The sequence below is a fragment of the Dama dama genome, chromosome 13 (assembly GCF_033118175.1).
Source record: "Dama dama isolate Ldn47 chromosome 13, ASM3311817v1, whole genome shotgun sequence".
NCBI lineage: Eukaryota > Metazoa > Chordata > Mammalia > Artiodactyla > Cervidae > Dama > Dama dama.
In genome coordinates, this window is record NC_083693.1 from 57001723 (window position 1) to 57016053 (window position 14331).

The 14331-nt window shown below is 36.6% G+C and overlaps 1 protein-coding gene across 12 annotated transcripts in view; it reads left to right on the forward strand.

Moving 5' to 3' along the window:
- MIA2 (MIA SH3 domain ER export factor 2) overlaps positions 1 to 8234 on the forward strand; it is an 88701-nt gene extending 80467 nt beyond the window's left edge. For all 12 annotated transcript variants that reach the window (XM_061159205.1, XM_061159203.1, XM_061159204.1 and 9 more), the window contains 4 exons: positions 1542 to 1661; positions 5568 to 5626; positions 6285 to 6519; positions 7631 to 8234. In XM_061159205.1, coding sequence (XP_061015188.1) covers positions 1542 to 1661; positions 5568 to 5626; positions 6285 to 6519; positions 7631 to 7797 — 581 coding nt within the window. In that variant the 3' untranslated portion in view covers positions 7798 to 8234. The remainder of the gene's footprint in view (positions 1 to 1541; positions 1662 to 5567; positions 5627 to 6284; positions 6520 to 7630) is intronic.
- Positions 8235 to 14331: the final 6097 nt, after the last annotated feature.

Consider the following 14331-nt stretch of genomic DNA (forward strand, 5'->3'; position numbering starts at 1 on the left):
TCAGTTGTGTCTGACTCTGTGTGACCCCGTGGACAGTAGCCCACCAGGCTCCTCTGTCCACGGGATTCTCCAGGCAAGAATACTGGAGTGGGTTGCCATTGCCTTCTCCAATGCATGCAAGCTAAGTCACTTCAGTCGTGTCCGACTCTCTGCAACCCTATGGACAGCAGCCCACCAGGCTCCTCTGTCCACGGGATTCTCTAGGCAAGAATACTGGAGTGGGTCGCCATTTCCTTCTCCACTTGACCCTTGAGCACTCATTAAATATAATTTTCATCATTGACTTGAGTTGATGGCAGGTGGTATCCTTGGCTTTTTGTGGGAAAGATGTCTCTATAAGGTCCCAAGGGACTGAGTCATATAACAAGTATGTATGGAGTTCACATTATGTTCACCTAGGACAGTCATGGAAGGTAGTATGAGACTGTATCTGTTAGGATGGGAGAGTGAAACAGGGCAAAAAAAAGTTATCCCCTTTCTCCTCTGCCATATTTTTTTAATAGTATTATTACTTATTAACTTTTGCAAGAATCTGGTTGCTTAAGGAAGCTTCTGGCCCTTCTCTCCCACCGTAGCAGTGTCTTTAAGAACTTCCACCTAATTATTCAGATAGAGGAAGACAAGTACTGCAGGACCTTACTTGTACGTGGGCATCTGAAAATGTGGAACATATAGGAAGAGTGGACCGATGGCTACCAGGGGTTGGGGATGGGGAAATGGGCAGATGCTGGTCATGTTCTCTACTATATTTTTGAAGATTGGCAAAAGCACCCTTAATCAAAGTCTACCATCACCTAACAGATGAGATAGGCTACCTATATTTTTTCAAGAATGATAAGTTCCACAAGGATCCATGAATTATTACCATTTTGTCTTCATAAATGACAAAGAAGGCTGACTGTAGAAGCATTTGAGTCCGAGCCTGTGCCTAAATTTGTGTCCACCCAGATGCCCTTAATCTGAGCATTGTGAACCTACCATTCATCTGTTGAGTCAGAGACTTTTCCCTTTAGTTTTGGAGGGATGCTAAATTCTAAAATATTGAAGTTACTGAAGATTTGATTACTTGATGACCTCACAGATACTATTTCTGCTCTGGTGACCCATTTCTTTTATCATCAGTTCTGCTAAATTTCTTTCTATGTTTACAGCATATTCTGTCTTTTCTTTGTTTACTAGTAGCTAGCTCCTCGAAGCCTTTTTTTGATTTATTGATGTATTCACTTCCTTCCACTATTATTAAAATTAAAGTTAAATCTATCTATCTATCTATATATATAACTAAATTCTGTTCATATATTCTGATATACATGTAGTAACGGAACCTTTCAAACTCCAAGGTATCATCATGTTTGTGTTAACTAAAAAGCAAAATTATTGCCTTAAGTAAAGTGTGTAGTTTTCCTAAAATTGTTTACTATCGTCTACCAAGAATATGTGTCAAAGTCTTTTAGAGAGAAAAATTCTATGTTCAATGTATTAAATTTAAGGAAACTTGATTTTTATCTTTAATGAAGATATTTTAAAAACATGTTTTCTAGGCCAGCCATATCCTGATCCAGTTCTTCCACAAAGGCAAGATAGATTTTATTCTAATTCTGGTAGACTTTCTGGACCAGCAGAACTCAGAAGTTTTAATATGCCTTCTTTGGATAAAACAGGTAAGAAATATTCTGGGTATATATGTATTTTTTAGTAATGATGGCATACTAAAGAACTGGAAGCTGCATAAAGGACTAATATAATTGTGATTTCTGCTTAGCTCTTAAGGTCACAGTTTCTTTCCTGGGAACTTCCTGGTTTTATGTTTCTTGCTATTTTGTACACATCCATGGCATCTGCACATGTGTCGGTGGTTGGTTTGGGCACTATTGCAATGACTTTATTCTGTGTACCTATCATGGTAAATTTTACTGTATTTCATGATTAATTTTCTAGTTTTTCCAGTCCACTTACATAAATCCTGTGTAGTAATCAGAGAAATTAGGCTGTGTGAATGATATGTGAAAATCAGAGAAATAATTTGAGTGCATGTTCTGTTGATAGGTTAATCAGTTACCTTGTTTAAATTTTTCATGCTTAGGTAGATTTAACATTTACTGAGCAACCAACGATTTGTCTTGGGCTCATTTTCTTAAACCACCTCATAGCAACCCAGTGAAATTGGGAATTACATACACCCAATGTATTTTAGAAGTACATAACAAAAGATTAAAAGTAGAAAATGAAAATTTATGGGTAAAAAATTTCCTCAGGAAAGGGTATATATTTTGGAGAGGGAAATTATCCAGTTGGAATATGTATTATTCTGGAAAATCATTCTTCTTTGAATATTAAGCAAAGAAGGAGACCTGTGGCCTGGTTTTCTGTTATTATAATTATTTCTGTTTGGTGTTTGAAATTGTTTTCCCCCATTAATTCAAGCTTAATGTGAATGAAAGTATGTGTGATTAAACATCTATTTCTAAACTAATGCTATTTAAAATTTTTCACATTTTTGTTCATTTTTTTTTTACGATTGAACAATATTCAATTTAGCAAATAATTTTTATGTTCTTTCACTTTAGAAGGTACACTGCATGACATGGTAGACAATATAATTATAGTAAGGTATAGTTTTTAGCTCTAAGGAGCTAATAATTACTAATAGAGGGGAAAGACAGATATATATGCTTGACTGATACTAGCCAGGATGTTAAGTCCCATTAGAGAATATGTTAGGTTCACAGAAAGTGAAAATGCCCATATAGTTGAAGGATCAGGGAAAACACTTTGAAAGAGGTGGCATTTGAGCTGCTTTTGAGGAAATTTGAAAATTTAGTTAAAAGGTAAAGGTCTGTGCCAGTAATAATGAAGAGTGTGAGCAAAAATAAAGAAAAGAGCATACGTTATTGATGGATAATGCCTGTAAAACTGACATATGAATCCCTTGATCTTATGAGGGTTAAATGAGTTAATGTGTGTGGAAGTATTTTGTAAGCTGAAAAATTTCTATATCTATGTAATGTTTTGTTATTGGTTTATCAGTGTATGGTGTTTACATGAAGGAAAGTGGTGTGAAATGGTGGAAATACATTAAGTAACACTAGTGCTCAGTAAATATTTATTGAATGAAATGAATGACCTCATTTCATCTTTACAATAAACCTGTAGAGTAGATACTATTACCTTTATTTTATAGATGAAGAAATCAAGGCTCAAAAAAGGTGCTAAAGAGCTTAGGTAGGAAGTGTTAGAGCTAGGATTTGATACCCTGTCTGACTCCAGAGCCATGGTCTTGATCCTTAGGCTTTACTGAAATGAGAGGGTAGTGGATCAGTTTAGTGCCTCAGCCCTGCCATTGATGCACTAAATATCTATAGACTGTTTACCGTTTGACAGGCACTGTGGTAGCTGCTATGTTTCACTGGTGAATAGGAGGTCAGCATTCCTTATGCCTGTGGTCTGCAGGCAGTTGCACTATATAGCGACAAAAGTAACACGTGCAAAATGTTATGGGAGCTTTTGGGCCACGAGCCACTAACCTAGATGAGAGGTGGTGATGTTTTGAATGTGGGGTTGTCGAGAAAGTCTTTTTGGAGAAAATGATGTATAAGCTGAGAATTAAAGGAGGAATTAGCTGGGCCAGAATGATGTTTGATAATGTTCTGGGAGGAGAGAATAGCATATTTAAAGACACAGGTAGGAATGCCTTGTAAATGTGGCTGCAACATGGAGTGGAAGTCAGAATATTGAAACAAGTAGTGTAGAAGTAAGCAGTGCATAGTTTTCAAGGCCTTGCAAACCTGTTCAGAAATTTTGGACCTACTTGTGGGATAATGGGAACATGTTAAAGGATTTTAAATGGAGAATAATCAGATCAGACCTGCATTTTGGAGAAATTATTCTGGTTGTGTTATGGGGAATAGATTAGAGAGAGTGGTTGAGATTGGAGAGAGGGTAACTTTTTAGAAGATTGTGACAGAAATCTACATGGATGATGGTGGTGACTTAGCTGAGCAGACAGAAAGATGTGAAGAGACACAGAGATAATATAATTGGGAGGACTTCAGATTGAACGGAATGAGGGAGGAGGGAGAGTCTTGGCTGCTCGGGTTCTTGGCTAAGGCATGTGGGCCATTCATTGTTCAGAGACAAGGAGCAAGAAGCAGTATAATGTTTGACGGGAAATATTTTAAGTGAACTTTGAACTTAAATTAGCTGCTCCTGTGATACAACTGCAAAGCCATTCAAGTAGGCACTTCAAGCTCGGAAGTCCGGGGGGAAATATATAGATCTGACTTAAACGTCTGGAAGTACAGTAGTAGTGTACATGAAATTAGAGCTGTGGAATGGGTGAACTTTCCCAAGGAGAGGATGAGAGGAGAGGAGGCTGAGGGCGGAACTCTGAAGAGACCACCCCTGAGGAGTCGTGGGGCCCACGGAGGAGACTGAGAAGGTGCCCTCCTGGAAGGTGAAGGCGGAGAGGAGGGAAGGAGGGAGGGAGTAGTCAACTATGTGAGAAATCACAAAAAATAAGAACTGAAAGTTCTATTTTAATTGAGAGGAAAAAAAAAAGACATTTTATCTTGGGGGATATAATTTCAGGGGAACAGTGTATGCTGCACATAGATTGAGACAAAATGGGAGGAATTCTGAATAATATATATAGAAAAACTTTTTTTTTGAAGAAGAACTTTTGACTGTGAAGGGGAACGATAGCTGTCAGGGGGTTCTCTTTTTCTTTATAATTTTAAAATAGTAGTTGGGAGAAACCTGCCGATAGGATGGGTCTAGCAGAAAGGGTGGAGGGAGGAAGCAGAATGGAAGATCCCAGCGGAAGCTCAAGGCAGGGGACTCTGAGTACAGAATCAGGCTCTTAGAATGTCTAGAAGAATCCTAGGCAGGTGAAAGATGGCCGATAGGATAAAGACACTAGTGACTGGCTGTTAGCAATGGAGTCTCTGAGATCAGCTAATTAGGGAGGGAAATGAAAAAAGGAGGAAACTGAGCGATCAGAGGACTGGAAGCTTCAGTGATAGCCAAGGGCAAGTATAGTGAGAGTAATGAAATGAAAAGGCTGGGAGGGGACAGGCAGTTGTGGTCAGAGAGAGGGTTGTTTAAATTTATGTTCTCAGAGCCTGTGCAATTCTTAATGATAAAGCCCAGACATATTTATTTAGAAACAGCGGCTAATTCAGTTGCTAGTCCATGTCATGTGATGGAGAAATAAGGAAGGAAAGATGAGAGAGAAGGGAGGAAGAAAGGAAAGGAAAGGAAGGCAGGAGGAAAGGAGCTGGGGAGAGGGAGAGGACTGCTGTCTGCTGGAAGCTTCCTTAATGATGCAGCTTGTAGGATTGTCTAGGCACGTGGTGGGGAAACCACAAACATACGCCTTGACCGAACTCTGAGTCGCCGAAAGCTCCACGGACCCCGAGCTGTCCTTGTGGCCCCAGTACGGGATGCTGGTGTCAAGCTGGCTTATGTGCCGGCAAGGGGAGTAGGGATATCAGTGTCCTTTGTGATCTGAAGCTGTAAGAATGGTGTGTTAAACCAAGTATTTTTCATGGTTTAACTTTTATTTTTAGATGGGCCAGTATCTTCAGAAATGGAATCCAGTAGAAATGAAAGCAAAGATGATCTTGGTGTAAGTATTCAAAGTGGAATTGTATCCATGTATTCAGGATCTTTCTAATCTCTTGGTTTACTAGAATAGTAATTTAGCCAGCATCTGGTTTTTTGATTAAAAGCTGCTGCTTTCTTTTTGACAAATGTACTTCATGCTTTGCATTATAGCTATTTCCTTTTTGGATTGTACCCCATGGTGATAAAGTACAATGTACAGACTCAAGGCTTGATTTAGTTTGTATAGTTAAACAAGAACTTGAATTCCCTCTTCGACTTTTATTTTAAATCCAGGACTGTTTTAAAGTATGTTTTTTGTTTACTGTGCTTACAGTCTTGGTTTTTGGTCACCTTGAAAATATTAACATAAGCATTTTTTTTTTAGTGTATGCTTGATAAAAGAATGTATATTTTGGTACTCTTGGGCTATTCTTATGTTTTATTTTTAGTTGGGCAGTTACTTTGTTGGTTAACACTGTTTTCTGTTGAGTTAATAAAATATTCATGATAGCTAAAATCCATCTGATGTAGAAAACGGAATCTTTTTCTGGAGCCTTTTACTGTATCATAGACTGCTTTCTGCCTAGGTGCTTAGATGCCTTCTTCTAAGCCTAAGCTTACAAGGAAAGCTATTGCAAACTTTGCTATTGCAGTGACTGCTGTATGTCAATTTGTTGTAGAATTTAAATGTTCCTGATTCATCTCTTCCCATTGAAAGTGAAGCAACTGGACCTGGTTTTGTTCCTCCACCTCGTCCTCCAGTCAGAGTTCCATTGTTTCCGATGGATACAAGGGGTCCTTTCATAAGAAGAGGGCCTCCTTTTCCTCCACCTCCTCCAGGAAGCATGTATGGAGCTCCCCGAGATTATTTTCCACCAAGGGATTTCCCTGGCCCACCACCTCCGCCATTCGCAAGTATGCTTCATAAAGCTTTATATATGTCTTATAGAGTAGATCAGAAACATTAATTTTACTTTCTATTCATGTAGTAATACAATGGAGGAAAATTTTTCTCATCTTCTGTAAGTATACCATTATTTTTCCAAATTGGCAAGATTGCCAGCCATCAGTAATGAGGTCTCATCAGTAATGAGGCTTCAACTTGATTCATCTTAATAGATGTAGAATTACTTCTGTGTGTCAGTAATCAAGAAAATCATTGGCTTTTTGCAAACAGTCTTATGTTAAGACTAAAACTATTTGTATCTTTTTAGACAGAAATTGGGTACTATGTCAATTAGTAAAAATAATTACAGTTTATGTTTTTGCGTTAAAATGACTGACTAAAGTATTTTAGAAAATCTTTTAAAATCCTTTTTCATAAGTAGCCCCCATGTAATCCTACTTATTTAAAACCTAGAATGTGTTTATCATCATGTTTGGACTAATTGTTGAATTTATTAAAATTCCTCATAGCCTCACATTTGAGAAAAGAAATGATTATTGCTTTTATGACTATCTGTTTCCATTTAGAACTACAGATTTCAGTAGGATAAATACATGGTTAACAAACACCAGGAAAAAGCCTGTCATTTGTCTGATAGAGTCATTCCTTCCCTCATTCCTCCTCTTTTTAAAGTTTAGAGTGAACTAAAATTAATTTTATTTGAAGAATTTCAAGACAGTTTTTGATATAACTGTAAATGTTTTAGGATACTGTCAAATTAGATTTGGGAATTACTGATCTTAATTTTAAATCTGGTGAAAATTACATTACATGAAAGCTTTTTTGAGTTACTCTATTTTGAAATAATTCTTCTCCTTTTTAAAAAGTGTTAAGATGTTAGATTTTCATAGGACAAAAACCTGCTGCTAAAATTAGTGATATTCCCTTTAATCACGTAAAGTTGAAGAGCATATGTTTTTCTCAGTGTTTTAAGAATTCATTTGTTAAATTAGGTAATTATTCTGGTGTCATCTTTTGAAAATAAAGATAGGTACTAGATGTTATAAGCTAATGATTTATTGGGGCCACAGTGTAGGTGCTGAAAGTTAAAACCTGTCTTTTACCAATCTCTTTGAACAGTGAGAAATGTCTATCCACCAAGAGGTTTTCCTCATTATCTTCTCCCGAGAGCTGGATTTTTCCCCCCACCCCCACATCCTGAAAGTAGAAGTGAGATCCCATCAGGGCTGATTCCACCTTCAAATGAGCCTACTACTGAGCATCCAGAGCCACCGCAAGAAACTTGACCATATTGTGGGTCTCTCTTCAAAAGCGATTTTGACTTCTCTCTCATTTTCAGTTTAAGTAACTGCTGTTACTTAAGTGAGTATACTTTTGCTCAAATTGAAGCTTAATGGAATTATAATTCTCAGGATAGTATTTTGTAAATAAAGATGATTTAAATATGAATCTTATGAGTAAATTATTTCCATTTTATTTTGTTCTAGATGGTATAATTAATTCACCCACTATAACATAAACAATAAAGAGAGTTTTATATATGTAATCTTGCAGTTGGGGATATTTTAAACTCCAAAGGCTGTGCGTCTTTATGCCAAGAACTGTATTTACTATGGTTGCAGACAAATGTGAAAGTAACTTTATGCCAAATTAAATAAATTTTGATTGATTTAAAGACTTGATTGGCATTGATAATAATAAAATCAGCTAGTTTTTTCATAAATATGGCTCCATTAGTTAGTTTTTTTTTTTTACTTCTACCAATGGCTTTGAGGCTAAAAATAATACTTTGAATCTTTCGCATTCAGTTATCTTAACCAAAACTGTGCCCTTTTCTTATAAATAGACATGAATGACCCAGTGCAAAAAGTTAATACACTTAAATATCATATTTTAAACCCAGGATATTGTCTAATGGCAAATTTCAGAATTTGGATATTCTTAGTTAATTCACTGATTTCCTGTGCAGCTTTTTTTTCTTGTTTTTCTCTTCATTTGTAAGATATTTACTGTTTTTAGTGGGGAAATGTTGAGATTTACTCTACGATAGCTGTATTGAGGCAGTGTGTCATTTTGAACTTTGAACTCAGTATCTTTAGAATGTCTCTGTAACTCGGGTTTGTATTCTGTTGTTAGTCATCTTGCACATTAATATGATTATGAAAGGAAAGGCAATTAAGTATAGCTAATATTACACTATTTATATTGAAAAGTTGATTGGTTTCAGTTGTTTACTTGGGTTTTTTCCTTCAGTGCCAAGAGACTGAAGATTAAATATTCTTGAACAAAGCAGTGATGCATTATAATTGGAACACTTCATACCAGCATTCCCCCAGATGTTCTTTGAAATGCTGTTCTTGTGAAGCATTTACACTCTGTCTCCATTTTTACCCCTGCCATAGAAAAAAGGCTAAAAAGAAAGGCTGCATGTTAAATGCTTGGATAAAATAATAAGTAGAATGAGGACCAAAAAGCATCATTATATTCAGTATTTTTTTTTTTAAAGATGGAAAGGGAAAGAAGAGAAATGTAAAAGGAGTAATGTGGAAGGTGGTAATCAAGTAAATAAAATTTTTTTTGCCCTGGGGTAGGAAAGACTTGTCTTGGCTTAAGACAGGAGAGAGGAGAAAGCAAATCAAACATAACAGAGAGAATGGTAATAAACCAAGGAGGCAGATGAGCGCATGGTGGGAGGCAGGAGACTTGATGTGGGCTGAGTGGTCTAAAATACTTTGGGATTCCAGAATAAAGAAACATAAGTAGTTTAAAAATGTTTTATTAAGGTAATAGAAACAACTGGGAGTAAATCAAATAATAGAATTTAAGGATCAATTTCAAGTTTTCCCCATTTATTCCTTATGCCCAGTTATACATCCTAGACATTTTCTCTTTTTTTTTTTTTAACTTTTTTTTTTCCTTTTTAATTCTGGTGATTTTAGAATTTTAGAAGATATACATATAATCTATGAACTTACATTTATTAGTTTGTATGTGTATTGATTCCTTGAGATGAAATTGGGACTTAATGCACTTGTACTATTCTCATCCCTGTTTTCCTTTCTTCTTCATGTTTGATATTTATCCCAGTTAAAGTTTTCTATTGTTGCTTTTGCAATTTTTAATGTATTTAAACCTCTATTAGTATATCTCTTTTTTAAATTATTTATTTTTGGCCATGCTGGGTCTTTGTTGTTATGTGGGCTTTTCTCTATATTTTAGGAATATATCCCTGAAGAATTATCCTTCTCCCCTGTCCCAAATACCCTGTTTTATAGGGTTGCTATGAGAACTACATAAAATACATTATTGTGAAGTAGTTAAAAATATGCTTGGTACACAGTAAATATTCACTTTCTATCAGTCATGATATTTCTTAGCTAATAACTGTGTTTCTTAGAAAATTTCACTTAAGTATTTCTTGATTAAAATCCATTCTTTTAAACACAAATATTTATTTTAACCATCTTGTGTGAAAAGATTTCCAAGATATTATTAAGTGTTCTATTAACTCACTACAGAGATATTTTGAATATATTTTTATATTGTTTCAGAGTCATTGCATTTATCATTACAGTGTATTTAAAGCTTGTTATGGGGTTGTTTAGGTCTATTTCAAGTTTCTTCACAATGACTTAAGATTAGTTATATTCTTTTTTGAGGATTGTAAACTTCTGCCTTCCACAGTCATTTATTCTCTCCACTTCTAATCTACTGGAGACAAAGAAACAAACAGACTTACTAGAATTATGCTGAACATAAGAACAAATAAAAAAAAAAAAAAGAACAAATGAGCTGGAAGGAAACAAGTGGCTCTACTGAATTTGATGCCTTTTAGTACAGTTAATAATCTCCCACAAACCTTTTACATTTACTTGTGGATTCTTGGCCATACTCCAAATAGCTGAGGTTGTTTTCTGTAACAATTATGTAAAGAATACTCCTTTACCTAGAGAGCAAATTTAACATTTGCCTTAATTTTTTTCAAGAAAAAAAAAAAAGTTCCAGATACAGTTGTCCTCATGTTATAGAGGTAAGTACTCTTGTGAAAAGAGAGTGATGGTTTTTTGTTTTTCCAGTTAAATGTGTTTATGTATAGTATATAGGTTTATTTTTCCTGCCTTTCAAAAATGTACATCAATAATGTCTTTATATATATATATATATATGTATACACACACACACACACACACACATGTATATCGTTTAGAAGTTGCCTTTTTTTTACCTCAACATTATTTGGAGATCCATCATGTTAATAAATGGAGGTCAGGTTAGTTCATTCTGACCACTGTGTGGTATTCCACTCGTGGCTTTGCCAGAGTAACTCTATTCTGTTATTAATGGTCATTAGGTTGCTGCTGATTTTTCATTGTAAATAATGTGGAAATAAGCCTGTTAATATTTCTTGTCACAGAAGCTATAGTTTTCAAACTGGGGTACACCCCCTGAGGGGCTTCCCTGGTGGTAAAGAATCTGCCTGCCAGTGCAGGAGACACAGGTTTAATCTTTGGGTCAGAAAGACGCTTTGAAGGAATGACAACCCAGTCCATCATTCTTGCCTAGGAAATCCCACGGGGGGAGAGAGGGGCCTGGCGGTCTACAATCCACGGGGTGACAAGAGTCAGACACGACTTAGTGACTAAACACCACCACCAGCCCCCCAGAGTATGGGAAAAAATTTCCAAATGTTATGCGGGTATGCTTCTAGGAAAATTCACAGAATTCACTTCCATCTGTGTACTGCTTAACTGCTATTCTGCCTAGAAAGAACTTATGAACAAGTTCAGGTTCTCCTTTCCTTTTCTTCATTTTGCAGGTTACCCTTCTCCCATGTATAAAATGAGCACATACCTTTAACCTTCTAGTCTTATGATGATGCATCCAACTAAGGTGTGTAAACCTTTGGAGCTAAAGGCAGTTTGAGATATTGGTGTCAGTGATGAGAAAGTGAATTAATGATTGTTTTCAACTGTTGACCTATATAAAATAACTTCTGATAATAGGACAGTGCTTTGTTTGGTCCTGAAAACTCAGAAGTTGAAGAATGAGTGACATTGCTGTAACAAAACTCTCATCTACTTATATATGTGAAACATTTTTTTATCATTTGTGTTTATAAAAATGAAAATAAAATTGAGTGGATGATGAATCTGACTTATTTTCAGGAATAAGTAATAATATTTGTATTTTTGATCAATTATATTTAATAGGTATGAAATCTAGGACAAAAAATGTAATGGCCTTTAAGAAAATCACATTTTAAACTCTTTTGTTGCAGAAAATATGTAAGTAATCAATAATTGTAAAATGTGAGGAAACTGTATGTGGCCCCTTAAAGCTGAGGTGGGCACTCATGGTAGGACAGACTCAGAAGGGCTTCAGTCCTCTTTGGTGAAGGTATGTTTCAGCCCCCAGGACAGCAGAGATAGATCACTGGTTCCACAAGGCCTGAGCTAGTCTGGAGATGCTCAGCAAGCAATAGGCTGAGCAGGGTGCAGGTGGGGAGGAGGCCAACAGCAACTACTGGCCCTGGGTGTGCAGTGAGCGTGTGGACACCAGGGATGGAGAGGCCTGCAGAGCGCGTGTGGGCCACGTGACATGCAGGGCAGGGAACGGGAGTCCAGTGCGGGCAGGAAGCACATGAGCTTCACAGCCTGTGACAGTGGTCAGGCGGAGGCTGCAAGGTAGCAGAGGGACCACGGCTGGGGGAGGCTACACCGGGAGTCTTACAGCCAGGCTGCCTACCCTGGAACCTACGTGATAAACTTTGCCTTCTACCGTGTCCCTCTTGGCCCTTTCTGAACAACACTGTTCTGACTTTAAAGGTGTGTTACTCAAAGGAGTTCCATTATTGGAGAGCATACATTGAAGGGTGCATTCAGAGCTGAGGCAGCAAATTAATAACTTATATGATATATAGGTTTAAGTGGGAAAATGATGTAAAATTTCCAAATGATCAAGACCTTATTGCATTTTTAAAATAGATGAATGGTAGTAGGTATGGAATCACGACGGTATTGTATTTACCCGAGTGGTGTGTACTTGTAATTGTACCCAGGCACCCACTTCTCCCTTGCCAGATGCAGTGTTCTGCTGTCCACACACGGACAATGGGGACCTATGAAGCTGGGAAAGAAGTATGCTCCAGGTGTTTGAAGAGCAGGTAGGAAGTCCAGGTGTGAAATTCCAGATGTAGCTGGTGAGTGTGAGGAGGGGGGTGTTGGGGGCTGGAAGTGGGAGCGGGGCTTCCTGCAGGCCTTGAATTGCTTTCATATAAATCAGGTATTTCTGATTTGTTGGTAGCTGTGTGTTGGTAGCTGATGGGTGCTCTCAACAGTGGCTCAACTAGCAGCAGAGTTATGTATGTACAAATTAGAGCTTCATCATTATTTCTAAATACTTGTAGTGAAAAAAAATCACTTGAATTTGAAAATTAATTTACATTATGTAAGAAAGCTCAACATTACACTTACCATTACATTTAGAGCTGTTAGATTTCATAAGGATAATTTCAACTACATACATGTTTGATGTTGTGGATGGAAAGGTTTAAAAATTAGCATCCATTTGTGGGGTGTTTCTTTTGGGAACATTAAAATTTTTAATAGGTTATAAGTTAAAATATTTAAAAAGATTTTATTTGAAAGTTCTATACAAAAAATGATTTCCGCCAACCTTCTGCATTTTTCTAATTATGTAATGAAAACAATGACTTTTTTTTTTTTTTTGGCTTCAATTCCTTCTGTTTATACCAGTGTGCTGCATAATATTTTCTATGTGTCAGCATATGAAAAAGCTTAGGAAGCTTTGATACAGACAATGTGGTGTGACTGTTGGGTATTATTTACACCTACTGTATGTTACTCCACTAGTGCCATTTAATGTTACTAGCTTCATAACAACCCAGTCTGGTTCATGCTATTGGATAAGCCACAAGCAAGTTAGGTGCTGAATCTATGTGTTCAATCATAAGCACACTGTCCTTCCCAAGCCCCACCCTCCCAACTCCCTAACTTCTCTATTCCCAGGGTGGTGGAAGAAATAGGAAAGTAACTTTAGATATACAAATTTCATCTAGTTTAGTGAGTTGTGTTTTGAAAATAAATATTTGTCTATAAGCTGTCAGACTAACATCAGCTGAAACTTTCAATGAAGAATCAATTTTAGGCGAATCCCTCATTTCACAGATGAGGAAACTGAGGCTCGAGAGTCTCTGCTCTGCTCACGTAGCGTTAGTCAGAGCTTAGTGGAGAAAACGGGTTAACACCCCCAGTTTAGTGCTTTACTATATACAACTTCACTTTTACATATATGTATATATTCATAGACTTTCTTTTTTCATGTATTTTAGGTATTGTTTTGGTATTTTAAATACAGACATGTTGATTCATCCAAAGGAGTTAGATGTACCCATGAAATGAGGGAGCAATAGGTATAATAACAGTTCTTTGTGAACCCCAGATTATTCCATGATGAGGCAGTGCTTGGAAGAAGTGTCTGGAATGATTAGAGAAGGAAGAAGGAATGACAGCTGTTTGCCTTAACAACCAAGAGTGGAGATTACAAAGCCAAACTAAAGCAGTGTAGAAGTTTAAGATCTACTTAGTACTGGCATACTGAAATGGGTTTTTTTTTTTCTTTTCATCCAGTAGAAGAATTTTTAAAAGTAAGTTCCTATAGTCTATAAATAATGTATTCTAAATACATAATACACTTGGATTTGGTGGTAACCAGTCTGTTTGCTTTTATGTTTATATTTTGCCACAGTGAGTTAAAAAAAAAATCAAAACTCTCCAAATTGTTCAAATTTAAGCTTTGCT